Source organism: Uranotaenia lowii, chromosome 1, assembly GCF_029784155.1.
Source record: "Uranotaenia lowii strain MFRU-FL chromosome 1, ASM2978415v1, whole genome shotgun sequence".
Lineage (NCBI taxonomy): Eukaryota > Metazoa > Arthropoda > Insecta > Diptera > Culicidae > Uranotaenia > Uranotaenia lowii.
This window is the reverse complement of record NC_073691.1, coordinates 52,437,605-52,457,921: the sequence shown is the minus strand read 5'-3', so window position 1 is coordinate 52,457,921 and position 20,317 is coordinate 52,437,605. Positions and strand designations below refer to the sequence as shown.

At 32.9% G+C, this 20,317-nt stretch overlaps 1 protein-coding gene across 4 annotated transcripts in view; it reads left to right on the top strand.

Annotated features, from left to right (window-relative positions):
- The window catches only part of LOC129754177 (uncharacterized), a 45,868-nt gene extending 25,873 nt beyond the window's left edge, over positions 1-19,995 (top strand). The window contains exons 1-6 of one of the 4 annotated variants that reach the window (XM_055750089.1): positions 25-200; positions 7,772-7,897; positions 8,003-8,194; positions 8,366-8,438; positions 19,233-19,253; positions 19,408-19,995. In XM_055750089.1, coding sequence (XP_055606064.1) covers positions 7,807-7,897; positions 8,003-8,194; positions 8,366-8,438; positions 19,233-19,253; positions 19,408-19,516 — 486 coding nt within the window. In that variant the 5' untranslated portion in view covers positions 25-200; positions 7,772-7,806 and the 3' untranslated portion in view covers positions 19,517-19,995. Of the gene's footprint in view, positions 1-24; positions 312-7,771; positions 7,898-8,002; positions 8,195-8,365; positions 8,439-19,232; positions 19,254-19,407 lie in introns of those variants that run through there. The other 3 variants (XM_055750073.1, XM_055750081.1, XM_055750095.1) reach the window with 3 other exon arrangements.
- The last annotated feature ends 322 nt before the right edge of the window (positions 19,996-20,317 follow it).

Here is a 20,317-nt window from a genome sequence, read left to right as displayed (position 1 = left end):
GGCCGATTTTCCGATGCTCTGACCGGACAGTTCACTTCGAGCGGTTCGCCGTGTAGGATTTGTAACGAGCAAAATAGCAGTAGGTAGTGTAATAACAATAATAATTCGACAGAAATAACGAGCACTTTTCCTCATCATCATCGTTGGTCCGTGAAAAATCGCGAAATCGTTGGTGCCAACCGGATCAGTGTTAATCAATTGTGAGTGATTTTTCGCCGTAGGCAACGGGAAAAAATCCCGGTCCAGTGTGATATTCCAGTCTATTTTTTATACAAGTATTACCCTCAAAGAGCGGTTTATTCGACTACAAAGTAAGTTGACAGACGGAGAGAAAGAAGTGGGTGAGCTACGCGGGCAAATTGATAAGCAAATAAATTTGATGTGAAGGAGTTCAAACTGGATGGGCAACGGATTATTTTTCTGGGAAATTGTGACCTCAAGGAACAGTGTCTGTGCAACTGATGGAAATTATCTCACCAATAAGGATGAAAGTTAAAAATATTTGAACAGCGTAATGTGTGGACTTTGAAGTGAAAAATATTTGAAAACAAACGGATCGGAAAAATCAAGCAAACCCATAATCGAAGTTTAAAGTCGATGAACAGTATGATATCCAAAGTTTTCGGGAAGAAGTTTATCAATTATTCAACTAATTTAAAAAGTTATAGTGATGTAACAAAACAAAAAAACAACCAGAACTGTTTATAATAATTGAAAACCTATCTTCAAACATGAGCTGTCGTCTCGATTTTTCAATAAATCAACGGTCCTGTTTTGAAAGTTTTCTGGAAAAAAAAAACATTAAACACAATCAATTGGTTAGACTAAGGTAGCCATATTGCCCGTTTTTATCCGGGTTTGCCCAGATATTTAATGTTAAATTTGGGAACAGTCTAGCCCGGATTTCATTGAAAAATGTCCCGGTTTTGCCCGGTTTTATTCACTTTATTTGACAAATCAAACAAAAAAAAATCTATCATGACTCCCAAATGAAATGTTTTAGGCAAGTTTTACAAAAATAATGATGAAAAGTTTCTTGAAAGTCTCGAATAAAAAAAATTTAAAAAAAAAACAATTGTCGATTAATTTTGAAAAAAAAATTTTTTTCAATATTTTTTTCTTGATTTTTGTTGAGTAAGTTCTGGGTTTTTACAAAATATACTCAGATAATGCCCATATTGTTGGTCATCAATTTTAAAATCAAATATCCGTATTTTGCCAGGTTTTTATAAAAAGTTGCTCGGATGTTTCCGGCCCTAATATGTGCTGGAAAAATTCTGGCAACCTTAAGTTAGGCGATTCATTAAATTCAGATTTAATGAATGCCATCCTTTCTTCGAAAATAACTTGAGGTGACTCGACCAATATCACCATAGATCTACTTTAAATTTAAGTTATAAATTTCAAACGCAAGATTTCGGTTTGAAATATTATTTTCGTACTATTTATGAGTATATGAGTGTTTAATTGATTTTCTCAAGTGGTATTTTCAAGAGAATTTAACAATGCAAAACATATAATGTAGATAGATACTTGAAGAAAGGGCACAAAATTTTTTGATAATTTTTGACGCGGTCAATGAACTTGGCACACAATTTAAATAATAGACTAAACATGATTTAAAATTGCCAAAAAAAATCCGTCGTTTCAAAATAAACTGAAATATTCTTGAAAGACTCAACACTGACTCAAATTTAATATGGAAATTAATCAAAATTGATCAGAAACTACCCTGTGCTTTTAAATATGGACTCAAATTTTACCTAAATTGATACAAAAGTTTACCGTTATTCCCAATAACAAAATATTTAAGAACGCTTCTTACCAGGCAGCTCTAGTCTAAATGAGATTTACAAAATCACGCATGGTATTTTTGGCTTACATTGCCCTCAACATTTAAGATTAAAATTATTCCAAAGTGAACTCAACATTCCCTCAAAGTTCAATAACAGAATACTTGAAACTAATTAAAAAAAATTGACCTAAAATTCATTTTAAATTGGCGCAAAGAAGATTTTTATTAAAAATTGCAAACATACTCAAATGTATTAACTATAAGTGATGTCTAAATTAAGGTTGCCAGAATTTATTCAGTACATATGAGTTCCAGACAAATACGGGCAGTTTTAAACAAAACCGGGCAAAATTCAGGCATTTTATTTAAAAATTGACGACCAAAAATCCAGGCAATATCATGGCACACTTTGTCAAAACCCAGAAACTACTCGACAAGAATCAAGAAAAAATATTGGAAAAAGTTTTTTTCATCAAAACTTATCGGCATATTTTAAGTCGTATTTTTGGGTTCCAAAAAAACCCTTCATGATTATTTTAATAAAATTTTCTCAAAATTTGATTTCCCATAAAAAATGAAAATTTCTGGGCAATATCCAGGCATTTTACATTGAATTTCGGGCAACCGGGCCGGGCCGGACTGTTCCCAAATTGTGTGTTAAATATCCGGGCAAACCCAGATAAAACCAGGTAATCTTGCAATCTTAGTCAATATTCGCCTAAAGTCAACTCCCTGTCGACTAACAATTTTAAAGGAATAACCCGCAAGTGATTCAAAATAAATATTATTTATCAATCTGGGAATAATATAAGGATAAACTAATTAAGTATAGATACAAAATCTAAAAAAAAACTTGAAACAGAATCAAAATCGACGACAAATCCCAAAATCGCCTCAGAGAACTGAAAAATGTCCCGTATAAGATAAAAAAAAATCAAAAACAAACTCAAATTAAACTTTCATCAGATATACTTCAACCGAAATACACCACTTTACGAGATAACGGGACACGAATAGCGCTATCTGGCGACTGAAATGGAAGCATTTCACTGTGATTTTTTTCGGAGTTTTGATCAGAGATGCCAGGTGTCCTGATTTTAGAGAATTTGTCCTGATTTTCAAGAACCGTTTTGAAAATGGTCTTTATTTTTGATAAATGGTCTTAAAAATTTCCTTATTTTCAAAAAAAAATCAAGTTTCTTATTTGTAGTTAAGTTATGAAAACATTGAACAAATCTGCAAAAAAGTAGTTGAATCCATTTAATCCATGGTAATCGTTAGTTCAGATGATATTTAAATGGTGTTTTTCGATATGAACTGGAGTTCAACCATGAAGATGCTCACTGAATGTCCTGATAAATAAATCAATTCCTGTTATTTGACAGTACCACCTGGCACTTCTGTTAGACAATCGCAATAAGTGTTGTGCAGGAATGCCAACCAAATCAATTTTCTTCACTTTTTCTTTAGTTTACATACAATGATAAAAGAAGCAAGTGTGTAATTAAAAAAATATATATAATATAAAGCAATGTGTTTGAATAATTTTTGAAATGTTTTCTCACTGGTTGATGTCTAGATATTTGAAGACTGTACTCAAAAAACGCTATCAAAAGTAATTTACAAAATAGGATGGTGCATGATCTTTGGGTACAGTCATTAGTCCCGAATATCGAATTTAATTCGAATAATGAAACTAGACTTACTAAGGTTGCCAGGTTGCTCGGATTTTGCCCAAATGTGTTTACTTTATTGGCAAAATCAATTACTTGATAACAATTATGTATTTTTCGTTCAAATTAATTTTTTTCAACAAAGTTTATCCAAATAAAGTGGCTGATGCGATTCGATGAATAGAACAACTTTTCGAGTTTTTTTTGTTTTAATAGAAAAGTTCCTCAATTTGCCTGGATGTTGCCCAGATTTTGATTTGTAAACATTGAAATCGGATGTCCGGATTTTGCAAGGTTTTTTTTAGATAAAATAGCCCGGATTTGCCCTGCCCGGATAAGTGCGAAAAAATCAGGTGTGATAATCGGCTCCATTTTCTTTTTAATCTAAATTTGTTGCCAGTGACCGGATTGTGGAATTTGTATCAAGTTTATAATTCTTGATTACAGTTTAGTTCATCATTCGGAAAAAATCCTGAATCGAATCTTGATTTTACTTTCAAAACTAAAGGTAGATTCATTTTCCATGTTCGAAACTCATAATTCCGGCATATTAAAATAAATTAATAAAATAAGAAACAATTTTTAAGATTTGGATTAACAATTTTTAATTCAATTCATATGCCGAATTGAAACTTAATAAAGTTCCATAATGCTGATTCAGAACTGAAATATCAGAGTTTCGGAATTTTCATCCAGATTACTGGGTAGTTGAATAACGAATTAATAACACTAGTTCACAGCATTTTTGAACTCAGTTAACTGAAGGTCTTTTCCAATGTGAAATCGGGCGCTGAATCCGAAAATGAAATTCAAAAAATCTCAGTAGAACCGTTTTTTAGTTATGCTCCAAATATGAAATTTCGAAAAAATTAAAAAAGTTCTTGTACTAAGATTAAAATATCTCGGACGGCATAACAGTAATTTGAAATCTCTCTTTCGCATATTGAAAGTGAATAAGTTTTCTATCGATCATCTGAACAGTGTTTTTGCGTTTGACCAACAATATTGTTGATTTTAGTGACTTTATGAGGAAAAAAATTATAAAAAAACACACTTTTTTAGAGAAAATATTGTTTCAACGAAATTTTTAGACTCGATGGCAGCATTTAAAAAATCTGATTTTCTTCTGCGCTTAAATGTCAATTTAAAACAAAGATTTCAAGTGGTTATTTATCTAAATCGGTTGAAAATTGAAGAAGTTATGGCTTTTTTACCATAACTGTAATTTTTACAGTTTTTAATAATTTAACGAACCGCAGTACACTTATCATAGTTTAAGAAGAATGAAACATGATAAATCTCACTCGCTCCAAATCAAAATTATTTATTAGCTTACCAAAAGGTTACATGCCAAGTTTCAGGAAGATCTGACCTTAGGGAGGGTTTGCTTAAGTCTTAAACGAGAATAAAATTTTTAGGTATTTAGCCTGAAAGGAACGAAAAATACTGATTTTTCATCAATAACTTTTTTCATTACTAGCCGATTGTTTTTTATGGTTGATTTTCTTAAAGCCTAAATTGAGACAAATATTTCACCCGAAGACTGTAACTCGATTGGATTTGAAACAGAAAAGTTATTTCGGTTCAAAGATTGTATTTTGGTCGAAAATTGTCGTATTAAACGCAATGCGTAAAAAGTACTCATTGCGTGTTGGACAAAATTTGCGGCCTTTGAACCGCAATAACTTTTCTGTTTCAAATCCAATCGAGTTACAGTCTTCGGGTGAAATATTTGTCTCAACTTAAGCTTTAAGAAAATCAACCATAAAAAACATTCAGATAGTGATGAAAAAAGTTATTGATGAAAAACCAGTATTTTTCGTTCCTTTCAGGCTAAATACGTCAAAATTTCATTCTCGTTTGAGACTTAAGCAAACCCTCCCTATGGTCAGATCTATCTGAAACTTGGCATGTGACCTTCTGGTAAGCTTATAAATAATTTTGACTTGGAGCGAGTGTTTCATTCTTCTTATACTGTGATAAGTGTACTGCGGTTTGTTAAATTATTAAAAACTGTTAAAATTACAGTTATGGTAAAGTAGCCATAACTTCTTCAATTTTCAACCGATTTTGATAAATAACCACTTGAAATCTTTGTTTTGAATTGACATTTGAGGTCTAAAGAAAATCAGATTTTTTAAATGCTACTATTGAGTCTAAAACGTTCGTTGAAACAATATTTTCTCTAAAAAATGAGTTTTTTATAATTTTTTCTCTCGTTAAGTCACTAATATCAACAATACTGTGGGTCAAACGCAAAAACACTGTTCAGATAATCGAAAGAATATTTATTCACCTTCAATGTGCAAAAGAAGTATTTCAAATTACTGCTGTGCCGTCCGAGATATTCCAATCTAAGTACAAGAACTTTCTTAATTTTTCCGAAATTTCAAATTTGGGGCATAACTCAAAAACAGTACTACTGAGATTTTTTTGAATTTCATTTTCGGATTCAGCGTCCGATTTTACATTAAAAATGTTGGTCAGTTAATCAAGTTCACGATTTTTTTTAAATTTTGTAAACTAGTGTAATTTAAGAAAAATTCATACAGAAAATCAACGATTCAAAATTCGAATAAGAAAATTCTGGTTAAGGATTCTGTCTGTTCTGTTCATAATTATTGTAATTTTCATTTGAAATTTCGACTCCGAAATCGATTCTAAATTAAGGAATTAAATTTTTTAATGTAGGTTCAAAATGCAGAATTCAGATTCGAAATTAAAAATTCAAAATTTACCGAAACAAAACACAAAACAGGTGAAATCCACTATTAAAAAATAAGAATCGATTTCATTATTTAAATTTCGTTCGTTGAAAAATCTTAATTTAAATATTATTTTTTTCACAGGATTTTAAAAGTGAATTATTCTGTGAATTATTATGAATTATTGAAGTGATGATGTTGTTAGTAATTATTATATGAATCTGTTAAGTAAATTATTATGAATTATTGAAGATTACGGAAGTTATCTTCAGGCTCAGGAAAAGCTGAAAATATATTATATTGCTTGTTTTTCATAATGAAATTGAAAACACTTCAAAAACAAAGATTTGAACTAAAATCTGAATGTATCGAGTTTACGAAAATTTTAAATAAATTTGATTTTTACCCGAAACTAAATCTTTCACGTTTTTTCCTTAATATTTTAAAAATCTTCATCAAAAATTTTATTTTAAATCATGCCTTCAAGATTCAAAATTCAAGTAAAAATGTTAAAAGAAAAAAAAACTATCACCAAATCACCAAAGCCCTCTGCGATCACCTGCCACTTCTTGAACCATAAACATTCTGGCTTTTATTGCTTTTTCGTATCTTTCAAACTCACAATCATATTAAAAGTTTATTTTACGAAACATTCTTGATAGGCACACTTTAGGGAAGTCTAAACGGGATTATACCTAATTGGTACCTAATTCCAATTGCTAACTGATACTAACTTAAATTTGTTTCCTTGATTAAAACCCATATTTGCCTGACCTTGGCCTTAAATGAAGGAAAAATGTTTCGATTGTCTATGTGTCACATATAATCTTCTTCGCCTACTTTTTCGAAAAGCCTCTCAAGTCTTACTAAGTAGCATAGAACGAAATGCGGGCTCGTGTATGAGTGATATCACATCGTCATTTTAAGAGCAAGTTCACTGGTGTTGGGGAAAAGTGGTAGAAATTTTGACACTTACGGCACATTTTAAAAATTTTGTTATGCAAAAACATTTTCAAGATCTGTGGCCTTCTAGTTTTTTTACAACACGTGTTGTATTTTCGCATGCTGTGATGCAAAAATAGCAATATTTCTATCACATACGGCTGAAATAGAAACAGTGAAAACATTTTTGCATGGTTAAATTTTCAAAATGTCAAAATTTATACCACTTTTTCCCAACTTCAGTGAACTTGCTCTGCGATTAGAAAATTGATAACTTAACTAACTTAGAAGTTGTCAATTGAGCTAATTGACAATCTTCACCAGTTTTTGCTTAGCTGATCAAGCTAAAGCTCGAAAATTTTAACGAATTATATGAACTATTGTTCAAAAAATGATTTTAAAAATATTTTCTTTGAAATTTGTAAAGCAAAATGTGACAGCATTAGTCGGTGACATAATTTATCAACATTTATTCATAAACTTAAATGTAACAAAAATTTCATAGCAATTAATATTAATTGGAGCCGGTTGAAAATATAGTTACAGACATTTTTTTTCTCGAATTTTTTTTTAAATATGAATTTTATCATTTTTTTTAAGTTGAAAAAGCTGAACCGGATAGTAAAATGATTTCTTCGATTATTATCTATTTTCAGCGAACGAAACAAATCAAACACACACAACAGTCAAAATGTTCAAAAGCCACCTAGCGATGATTGGCATGAATGAGACGCCAAACAAGAAAGCCAGATTCTGGCAAACTTACATCAGATCGCTTAAAGGTAAGTCTGTTTGAAGGTTACTGGCAGTCGCCGGAAACCGGAAACGGCACCGGCACCGGAACTCAGTTTAATTAACCACCTCACTCTGACGCTACCTTATCCTAGGATCCGACGATATCCGCGCACACGATTCGGCCTCCTGGCGGCACCGGCCCATTCTGTTGTTCGATGAACCGGAAACGGCCACCGGAAGGATCCACTCGCCCGGCTACCACTATCAGCCGGTGCACCGGGAAACCTACGGCTACTCACCGCGCCCAATCTACGACCATCACTATCCACGCTCCCGGCGGGCAGGTGAGTTGATTGTTGAGACATTTTTAATCGTCCACAAATCGTTTCCAATTTAACAACCCACACTCAATCTTGTTTGTTTACGGCTCCCGTTTTTTTCTGCTTCTCTCTTCCACTCTCTGTCGTTTCGATTCATTCAACCGGAAAACCGGAAACGGGAAATTGCCATAACAGCCAGCGTTAGCCGACTGGACGCCGAGAGGGCCTGGGCCGACCATCTGGAGCGGATGAGGGACATCGATCGCAGGTAAGGCATTCCGGTTGAATTTTGTAAATTGACATACATACATACAAGTCTTACTTAAATATCACAACGAGTACCTCTACCTACTATTTACCAATAAAACTCAGAACAACTACTTTAACTGGCAGTTCAATTGTACGAACAAAAAATTCACGGTAGTATCAAAAACAAAAACAGTTACATTTTACAGATGTCACTTGACATACGGAGATAACAATCAAATTTCCAATTGGGATTGAAAGATGTGAAATGCGTGGAAAGGTTTCAAAGCTTAATTCTCAATACAAACTTTATATTGGTTTTATTATCCTACACCAACACTGTTGGTGTAAATATATTTTTTGGACAACATCACCAAATCTAAGTATTTTTATAATTCAGGTAGCAGTCTGGGCTTAAATGCATCAAAAAGCAAATTAAACATTCACCTTTTAAATCTCGTTTCCATATGCTGGAATATGATTGTTTTACATCACGCGTTTGTAAATTTCAAAATTTCGTCTAAACAAACGATAATTTTTGTGATTTCAGTGATTTCAGCTAGAAGATTTTTTTTGTAGAATTTTTACCCCTAAATGTATGCAGCATCCTTATGCATTTACTTTAAACACATTTTTGACAAAATTCAATTCGAACAAAACCAAAAACTATTGCAATTGGTCCCTTATGCGTTATGACAGCAGCAATATATCAAAAGCTTTAAATTTTCAAACGTATTTATTTGAGTTTTCATTAAAAACAAAGTTTGTTGAAATTTTCCCCTTTTGCCAATTTAGAGTCCCATCAACCTTCAAACTTTTGATGTACTAGCGTTGATGAGATTATCTGCAGACATTAAGTTTTTATAAGCCACTGAAGTTGAAAAGTGTTGCATGATGCCCCAGTTTACGGTACTGAATCACAATTTTTAGCAATTTTTTCGGCTTGTATGCTATTTTTTTTTTTTAATTTCAGTTTTTCTTGCATAAAATATTATTTTTTAAATTTTAAGATGATTTGGCTTCAAAGTGAAACACTCATGAACTGGAAATAAATGTTGTAATTATTTTTAAAATAAATAAAGCTTGTTAAAACTGAAAATTGATTAATATCGAGGGAATTCATGCATCTTTAGATTGAAATATTTGGCCCATGAAATGTAATTGACTTCATCAAAATTTTGATGCAATAACTGAAAAAATACATATGAAGAGTAAATAGTCCCAAATAAAATTGTCGATTTTTGGCTTCATCATGCTAAAATAGTTTCGTTTCAAACCTCAAGTTTATCTCATTGTCTCACAAATTTTCATTAATTTATAACTGGTGGCTCCAGAGAGTTAGAAATTGTCTCTTCAAAAATCCTTCCATATATAGATTATGAAATCATTGATCATTTTTAAAGTGAAATAAATTGATTGTTATCTCACTAAAAGATCATCCCAATCGAAAAGGGAAACAATAAGTTTCAGATTTTTATCCCCTCATGAGGATCCAGAAATAGCAAGTGAAGTGTTCTACTCCACACCAAAATTTTAAATTCCTCATCAAATTTTGATGATTGATTGAAGTAATTCAAGAACCACATTCTTGAGTCAGAATGAATGCCAATACCTCAATGCCTAGGTTCGGAATCCTTTTAAAGTTTTTCAAAATTTTCTCACTTGTTGATTGAATAAGGTTACCAGATTTTTTCGGAGCTGGGCCGGAAAAATTCGAAATATTTTATTTTAAAACCTGGCAAAATCCGATCATTTGATTTAAAATTGTCGACTAAGAATCCGGGCAATATCCGGGCAAATTTTTTCAAAACCCAGGAATCACTTAACAATAATTTTCATCTAAACTTATAAAATTTTCAACACAAATTGACATTTTAAGCTTTGATTTGCCCAATGAAGTGAATAAATGAGTGCAAAATACGGGCTTTTTTCAATGAAATCCGAGCCCCTGGTTTTTCCCAAATTTCGTATTAAATATCCGGGCAATCTGGCAACTTTATGATAGAATTTTATTTCTGAATATCAAATTTTGAAATCATATAATTTTTGAGATTCTGGTTCTTTATTATCAAAATAAAAATTGTGTTTTTGTTTAAATGTTTCAGATTCTGTATCCAGATTATAAATCTCAATTTTCGGTTCAAGTCATCATTAGAAAATATATATGTAATTTTTTTGTTTCGATTATAGTCGTTTTAACATCTCTATGACATTTGCGACTTTTTCAACGTTGCTGTTGGCGGGCAGACGTTGAACAACTTATGCGGTACAACTGTATTCGATGTGTACTCATAGGCTCGAACTCGCGGACACCGGCTTAAAAGACAACTGACTTGCCTACTGAGCTATATCAAAATTCCAGATATGGAAAGCTGTTTTGAAATCGTCGTTCAAATTTGGTTTTGCATTTGATTCCAAAGTTGATTCATGGTTTTGGAAAATCATATGTATTTACAATATTCCAAAAACAATTTTCTGGATGTGAAAAAAAAATACTTAGAAACCATCCCAAGGTTTTGTTTCATGTTCAAATTCGAGGTTCTCAAACTTAATTCTTATGCAGAATTTAAGCATGACAAAGCTTTAAAATGGCGATCGAGAATAGATCACGCAGAATCAGATTCCTATTACAATTTTCAAATTTTGACTAATATTTTGTAATAACGACAAGTCAAAATTATTAAAAAAAATCCTATCAGATCAGGGCATGGGACCTACCTGAAAAGAGTTTTTGGCTTTAATCAAGGAATCCATGTTAGAAGTGGTTCTGGGACACCGAATCGTTGCCATGGCAAATCTGGCCGGTTCCAAAACGACAAACTCCAATGTTATCAGATCGTAACTTGCGGCATTTTCGAGGAAAGCTCTTGGCCTCAACATGAAAAGAAATTAGAAAAAAGTAAGAAGTAAGAAGTAATACATGAGAAGGGAGACGTAAAAAAAAGGGAAGGAATGATAAGTGACAATTGATACATGAGAATTGAGATGTGAGAAGTGAGAATCGAAAAATGAAAAGTTATACGTGATACGTAATACTTGTGAAGTGAAAAATGGTAAATGAGAACTGAGAAGTAATAAATGCGAGTGAAAAGAATGACGATAGAAGTGAAAAGTGATACGTGAGAAATGAGAGACCTCTCACTTTTCGCATCACATTTCTCACATCTCATTTCACCATTACCACTTCTCTTTTTTTCACTTTTTATTTTTTATTTATCTCTTATCATGGCTCACTTTTCACTTCTAAAATTTCACTTTTCATGCCTTTCACATGTCTAATCTTTCATTTTTCACTTCCCATTTCTCACGTCTCGATGCCCAATTTTTCAATTTCCACTTTTTTCACTTTTTCCCTCTCATGTTTCACTTTTCACCTATTACGTCTCATTTCTTATGTCTCACTTTTTGTTTCCCATGTCTCACTTCTCATGTCTGACTTCTTATTTCTTACTTACCTTTATGTTGAGGCCATGAGCTTGCCTCCAATGCGGTCCGATGCCTTTCATTTGGTGTTATTTATTTTATTTGGATTTCTTATATATTGTCACAAGAAGTTCGAATAGGGACAATATCATTCATTATCATTCGTTTGTACCAAGAACATTTTTGAGTCACTGTACCTTGTCCAAGTGTCATAAAAAGAAAATTCTGATAGTTTGTCTTCAACCCTATAGCCATTGCATACTTGAAGGCGCACATAAAGATGCCTTCTGTAGCTTCCATGATCTGAGAACTTCGTGAAGTTTGTTTCGCTATCGCTAATGTGGCAGATGGTCGTTTAAATATTAGTCTGAAGATACAGGATAAAGATGAATTCTATTCTACCACTGAAACCTATGTTCAATCTTTCATTTCAACATGAATAAATACCCTCCCATGTCAAATTTATTTTCATTTGCTCCAGTTATTCAACAAATTGTTTGAGAGCCCCCTTCCACATTTCAGTTTCCCTAATGAAAGGTAGGAGGGGCCTCAAACCATCTTGGGAACATTTCGTTCTCCCAAATACCATTGAATGCAAAATTGTATTTCATATGCAAAAAATTGTATCTATCCGATCTTTCCATCCTCTCAATAGAATTAAGGAGGGTCTCAAACAATCATAAACCACGGTGTCTCTGATAATATACTTTTTTACATCGAAAATTAGCATCGCTAACTGTTGCCACATTCGAAAGCTGGGACTTTCTCCTTACATTTGAGCCGAAATTTCAAATCATCCATCCGAGGGTCTTGAACATTTTATTTTTTAAATATTTTTTATCCCTTTGAATGTTTTTTTTTTTCAAAGACAAAATAATATTAATAACTATTAAAATACTTATCTAACCTTTAGCGTTATTCTTACTCTTAATATATGTCTTAAACATGTACTTATATGAAAAATTCCTTGGCAACAACTTTATTGAAGACATCAAGGTCTTCAACAATAAAGAGAAAAAAGTTGTAATGTCGTCAACAGAATGGTTTTTATATCATTCGAAAAATCAAATTCATCGTCTCATCGCTGATTGTACCGACACCAGAAATTATATCCTGACAACTAATTTATTGATTGTTTAGTATTCAAATGTTCAGCAAGGTTAATTCAAATTTATATTTTATCTTTTATATAAATTTCATCATGAAAATCTGAAGTTAACAGCATCCAAAAAAAAAATGGGTTCAGCTTTTCTTAAAATTTTTGTGACTCATTTCTTACTTTGAGCAAAAAAACATCTTGAATATGCGCAAAATCTAGGCAAATGAACTTATAGACCAATTATTTAAGCCTTCTTAAGTGACACGATTTTATTTTTTATTTGCATGAAAATAAGAAAAAGGCATTCCAAAGATAACCAAAAATGCAAACCGAAATCCACAGACATACGTTTGCAGATTTTCATATCGAAAGTACTACCAAATAAAAACTCGTGTGTTCTAATTTTATATAGGAAATTTGGAAAAAAACATTCACATTAATTTAAACAAATGCAAAACTTAAAAAAAACAGATTTTTTTTAAATTTCAAAAAAATTAATTAATTTAATTTCAGTCAACACCTAGAAGTAAATTGAAAAAATAATTTCAAAAAATTGTATTTAATCAAATCAACCACTAAAAAATTGTTGAAAACAAATATTCTTTTTCCTTATAATGAAAAAAAAAATCGATGACAGACATAAGGTTCAGTTCCTTGACAAAAATGAATAATTTTGAATTTTCGCTTAAAAAATGAGTGTAAACTCTAATTCGACCACATTTTTACAGACTAGAACTGCCGTTCCAAGCAAAGCTGTCTCATGTGACAGTTTTCCGTAGAACTAACATCGGTATGCGTACTGATTCTACGCAAAAGTGTCACACGGAGCATTTTTGGCTCTAATTTGCTGTTTGTTGTAGGAAATGTAATTTTGTTTTGGCAGAAAATATTTAAGAATGATTATCTTGAACTGTTCACTACGAAAAAACTAATGGTGAATTTTTAGTTTGAGATAAAAATTGGAAATAAAGCTGGAATTTCAATCGCGTTTTTCGTGTAGGCACGTTTTTTTCACATGGGACAATCTTGCTTGGAATGGCAGGGAATGCTTTCAAAAACGCTTACTTATGGATTTAAAAGGTTGATTTTTTATCTTATCTCTGACATTATACCACCCTTGGGGTACTTTAGACACGGGTTGAACAATCGATCAACTGTGAATAATAAAAAATCATCAAAAAGAATTAAAGATTTTCAACAAAGATATTTTATTATGATTTTCAGGTGGATTAATTTGAGCATCAATGTAACGAGAAAGTCCAATTTGATTCCTAGTCCCAAATATTTGTTCATAAAAGTCCTCACAGCTAAGTTTACTCAATATATAAATTACTAAATTTTCAAGAAAAGCAGGAGACTAATGGGTGTAAAAGATATATTTTCTCTTAAATCAATAATTAAGTCGTCAGGATATAATTTCTGGCCTCGGTACAATCAGCGATGGGAAGATTAGTTAGATTTTTCAAATGGTATCATGGTTCAAATTATCACTCCGTTTGCGAAACTACAAATAATTTCTCATAATTGGTTTTGCTTTGATGCCTTTGAAAAAGTTGTTGCCAAGGAATTTTCCTATCAGATCATGTTATCGTAGGGTTGCCATCCGTCCCGCTTTTTTGTTGAAGCGGGACATGTCCCGCTTTTTCCTCAAAATGTCCCGCTTTTATTCTTGGAAAATTTTACAAAGTTAACTGACTTACACTTGAAAAAATCAAACATTAAACTCAATTTTAATTCTGTGATGAACAGAAAATTGAAAGATACATCTTTTCCAAGTAACACCGATTGATTTATGAGACTCTCAGGCCACTTATGAATCTTTTGGTCTTGTAGCCTGTTTTAAAACCTGAAATGTTGCTTGGTTTTTCTCAAAATAACCAGCATTGTTCATAGTTTGTATAAGGCAATACTGGATAAATCTAAAGCTCTAGCATTACAGTACCTTTTCCGACTCAATTGTCCAAAGTATATGAAGATGAAAGGTGATGGAAGTTTTTTTGAGTTTTCAAATTTTTAAACAAATTACCAAACAAACTAATTTTTAAACAAATTATACAACAAGTTTTTCACGGTTTTCATGTACGACTTGAAATATTTTCTCTTAAAATAACGTGTTAATTCGCGAGTACCGTGGAAAATAACAGTGGATATGGCAAAAAACCGTGTAAATAGAAGTCATGTAAGACAAATTGAGTAAACTCAATCTGCGTTAACCTTAGTGTACTTTTTATGAACAACTTTGGCAGATGGTAAACTTATAAGTCTGGCTACACAATTAAGCTTTTTTTTTAAATGTCTCGCTTTTTTCGGCTATGTCCCGCTTTTTCTTCGTGAAATGTCCCGCTTTTTTCTGAAAGTATCTGGAAAGTCTATGTTATCGTCATTGACATATGGATAAGGTTGCCAGATTTTTTTCAGCACTTATCTGGGCCGGACAGAGTTTTTTTTACCTTGCAAAATCCGGACATTGGTTTCAAAATTGACAACCAAATATCCGGAAAATTTGGTCAAAACCCAAAAATTACTCAGTGGAATTCAAGAAAAAAAATTGAAATTTGTTTTTCTTTTTCATCAAAATTCAATAGCTGATTTTAATTCATTTTCTGTCTTTCAAAAAACCTTTCTTGATTTTTTTACACAACTTGATCAGAAAAAATGGAATTTTACGCACATAAAATAAAAATTTAAACATAAAAAAATCGTTTTTTTATTTGAAAAATATAGTGAATAAATATCTGCAAATTCTTGCCTTTTTCAATAAAATTCGGACAACCGGCCAGGAGCGGACTTTTCACAAATTTTGTTATAATTGTCCGGCCAAACCCGAATAAACCGGTCACTCTGACAAACTTACATATGTAGTTAGAATAACGCTAAAGGTAAGACAAGTGTTTAACAGTGTTTAGTAGGATTTTAAAGTGTTAGTTAACATGGTTTAAAAAGGTTAAAAAATCATCAAAAAAATGTTCTTGACTCCCTGATGGATGATTTCAAATTTGGGCTCAAATGAACGGGAAAATTCTCAGCTTTCGAATGGCGATTGCTAATTTTCGAAAAAAAAAGTGATCTCCCAGAGACACTATGAGAACATTTTCCCATATCCAAATACCTTCTAATGCCAAATTTGGATCAATTTACTCAACTAATTCTCTAGTTGTTTAATAATATGTATGGAAGCCCCTTCCCCTTCCTTCCCTTTCAATCTTCCCACTGGAAGAAGGAAGGGGTCTCAAATCGTCTTAGAAATGTTTGATCTACTCCAAAAAACCCTTACATGCCGAAAGACAGAAAGACAGAAAGACAGAAAGACAGAAAGACAGAAAGACAGAAAGACAGAAAGACAGAAAGACAGAAAGACAGAAAGACAGAAAGACAGAAAGACAGAAAGACAGAAAGACAGAAAGACAGAAAGACAGAAAGACAGAAAGACAGAAAGACAGAAAGACAGAAAGACAGAAAGACAGAAAGACAGAAAGACAGAAAGACAGAAAGACAGAAAGACAGAAAGACAGAAAGACAGAAAGACAGAAAGACAGAAAGACAGAAAGACAGAAAGACAGAAAGACAGAAAGACAGAAAGACAGAAAGACAGAAAGACAGAAAGACAGAAAGACAGAAAGACAGAAAGACAGAAAGACAGAAAGACAGAAAGACAGAAAGACAGAAAGACAGAAAGACAGAAAGACAGAAAGACAGAAAGACAGAAAGACAGAAAGACAGAAAGACAGAAAGACAGAAAGACAGAAAGACAGAAAGACAGAAAGACAGAAAGACAGAAAGACAGAAAGACAGAAAGACAGAAAAAACAGAAAGACAGAAAGACAGAAAGACAGAAAGACAGAAAGACAGAAAGACAGAAAGACAGAAAGACAGAAAGACAGAAAGACAGAAAGACAGAAAGACAGAAAGACAGAAAGACAGAAAGACAGAAAGACAGAAAGACAGAAAGACAGAAAGACAGAAAGACAGAAAGACAGAAAGACAGAAAGACAGAAAGACAGAAAGACAGAAAGACAGAAAGACAGAAAGACAGAAAGACAGAAAGACAGAAAGACAGAAAGACAGGAAGACAGAAAGAAAGAAAGACAGAAAGACAGAAAGACAGAAAGACAGAAAGACAGAAAGACAGAAAGACAGAAAGACAGAAAGACAGAAAGACAGAAAGACAGAAAGACAGAAAGACAGAAAGACAGAAAGACAGACAGACAGGAAGGAAGACAGAAAGACAGAAAGACAGAAAGACAGAAAGACAGAAAGACAGAAAGACAGAAAGACAGAAAGACAGAAAGACAGAAAGACAGAAAGACAGAAAGACAGAAAGACAGAAAGACAGAAAGACAGAAAGACAGAAAGACAGAAAGACAGAAAGACAGAAAGACAGAAAGACAGAAAGACAGAAAGACAGAAAGACAGAAAGACAGAAAGACAGAAAGACAGAAAGACAGAAAGACAGAAAGACAGAAAGACAGAAAGACAGAAAGACAGAAAGACAGAAAGACAGAAAGACAGAAAGACAGAAAGACAGAAAGACAGAAAGACAGAAAGACAGAAAGACAGAAAGACAGAAAGACAGAAAGACAGAAAGACAGGAAAACAGAAAGACAGAAAGATAGAAAGACAGAAAGACAGAAAGACAGAAAGACAGAAAGACAGAAAGACAGAAAGACAGAAAGACAGAAAGACAGAAAGACAGAAAGACAGAAAGACAGAAAGACAGAAAGACAGAAAGACAGAAAGACAGAAAGACAGAAAGACAGAAAGACAGAAAGACAGAAAGATAGAAAGACAGAAAGATAGAAAGACAGAAAGACAGAAAGACAGAAAGACAGAAAGACAGAAAGACAGAAAGACAGAAAGACAGAAAGACAGAAAGACAGGAAGACAGAAAGACAGAAAGACAGAAAGACAGAAAGACAGAAAGACAGAAAGACAGAAAGACAGAAAGACAGAAAGACAGAAAGACAGAAAGACAGAAAGACAGAAAGACAGAAAGACAGAAAGACAGAAAGACAGAAAGACAGAAAGACAGAAAGACAGAAAGACGGAAAGACAGAAAGACAGAAAGACAGAAAGACAGAAAGACAGAAAGACAGAAAGACAGAAAGACAGAAAGACAGATAGACGGAAAGACAGACATTCATTTGAATATTTATGGTCTATCAAAGCCTTTGTTTGAGTAAATATGTGACTTTTGGTTGCATTGGATAAGCTGCTCCTTTTTAAAAAGAACATATTCAAGACGAAATGAGAGATAGGCAATCAGATAATATGTTTAAAGCCAGGGGGGTATAAGTTAAAAAGTAATGAAAATTTGAACTAATTGTAGTATAACGATGAATAAGTTAAAGATTTTGGAAAAATAATAAAAATTATTTACACATAGAAAAGATAATAAATAAGAAAAAAAGGTTAGTTTTTAGTTATCGTGTATTCATCGATGAAAGTGTGATAATCGTTTTGGAGAGTTAGTGATCGATTATAAAGGAAAGAGTGAGAGAGTTCGAAAACGAAAAGCAAAAACGAGCAACGGAAAAATCAGTTTAGTAACGAACTTTCGAGACGATAGACGCAGATAGTTCATTCTCGTGAAAAAGTTATGAGAATACGGCACTAATGTCGTAAAACTATTTTGCATATTTTAATCTATCTATGTTTGGAGCAAATTGAATATATCTATGTTCAGGTATTTTCGATAAAAATAAACAGAAAATTTTCTATACCTGTTTCTGGAATCGTGCGTTTCGAAACTTGTAAGTTTTTTTTAGTTTCAAAAACAACTTTTACGCCCTTTGGGTGAAAAAACCCAAAATTATTTGAATTGACCAGCTGATGGTCAACTCTCGAGCTGGAATTCCCAGATACGGAAACGTTTGAAAGAATTAAGTAACCTATTTCGAAAATCCAATCAAGTCCAACAAACCAGGAAACTCGCACAAACCAAACCCTTCGACAATTACAAGCATCAAATTTAATTGTCACCCAGTTTCGACCACAGCGCAGGATTACACCGCAGCCAAACAAGCCAAATTTCCCAGTCAGAGAACATTACGTTTACACAATCAGTTGCCAAACCATATTTTTTCGATCGGTGGTATTAATTGCTTTAAATGTTACACATTGCTGCTGCCTTCTGACTTCCGTGGTTCTCGTGTTCATCAATTATGCAACGCTTCCAATTCGCTGTTTACTTCCGGATTGGGTTTCCAATTTGAATCCGGCCGACGTCAAACAACAATGGTGGAAAAAAAATGTTTTTGTTTATTTTTCCTGCTTCTCTTCTTTTTCCGAGGGTAGAGGTTTTCGATATGGAGCATCGTGAGTAGTGAAATAGACCTTTATAAAAAAATGTTTTTGAGGTTATGTTTCCCGGATCTCTTGTTATTTGTTTTTAAATTTTTTTTATTTAATTTGGTTAAGGAGTATGTTTAAAATATGTTTCATTAATTGGGATTTTATTCCTTCCGGACAGATACCCATCGCGTTACGGACTGTACCTGAAGGACAAACCCAGCCAGGTCGTGCTGCCCCAGGAGCTCGAGTACGAACCGGAAACGAAGCCGATCTTCTCGCTGCACTAAGACTGCTGCGGCCTGTGTCGTAAGGATCGAGCCGGCGCGTTTAATTTATTGGAGAACAAAATGTAAAAGGAAGAAAAAATACTAAAATGCACAAAAAAATCATTATATCTATGAACGAACCTACTAGACACACAAACACACTCTCTCTCTCTTACAGGAATACACTAAAACATGCATACATGAAGAACACAGAGAATGGACAAATATTTATGAATACCTTAATTAATCGTTTAAGCTTAGAGAACACAATCACACACTTACATATGCACACTACTTGAAGGTTACATCGACAGGATTATTTATTCTCGAAACAAGGACGAAACAAAGGATTTCATTTAATCGCACAAAAAAGCAAACGAGAGTTATTTATTCTATTGATTCTTGCTAAGGGTCGAAATGTAACAGAAGTTTTAATTTTGTTTATTATCTACAATGGTTTATTATGGTTTTCTAAATAAAAAAACTTTCTCAAAGCCTAACCCCACTTCGAGTGTTATTGTCTCTTGTGTCATTTTTATATAATCAAACTTATGCGAAAGAAAGTTAGTATGAGAAATAAACTAAATAAAGGTAGATACGGTCATTGCTTGGTCAATGTCAACTTGACGTTTTTTTTTCAATTTAGCATTTAAAAAACCTGAACACCCCTCATTTTGAAGGTGTGCGTGTGTAGAATGTTGCTTCTATTTTGATTTTGAAATTCACTCTTAAGTTGTCAAAATGCCGTCCAAGGAAGAAGAGCAGCGTATCAAAATTTTGCTCGCGCATCGCGAAAATCCGAGCTACTCGCACGCAAAGCTG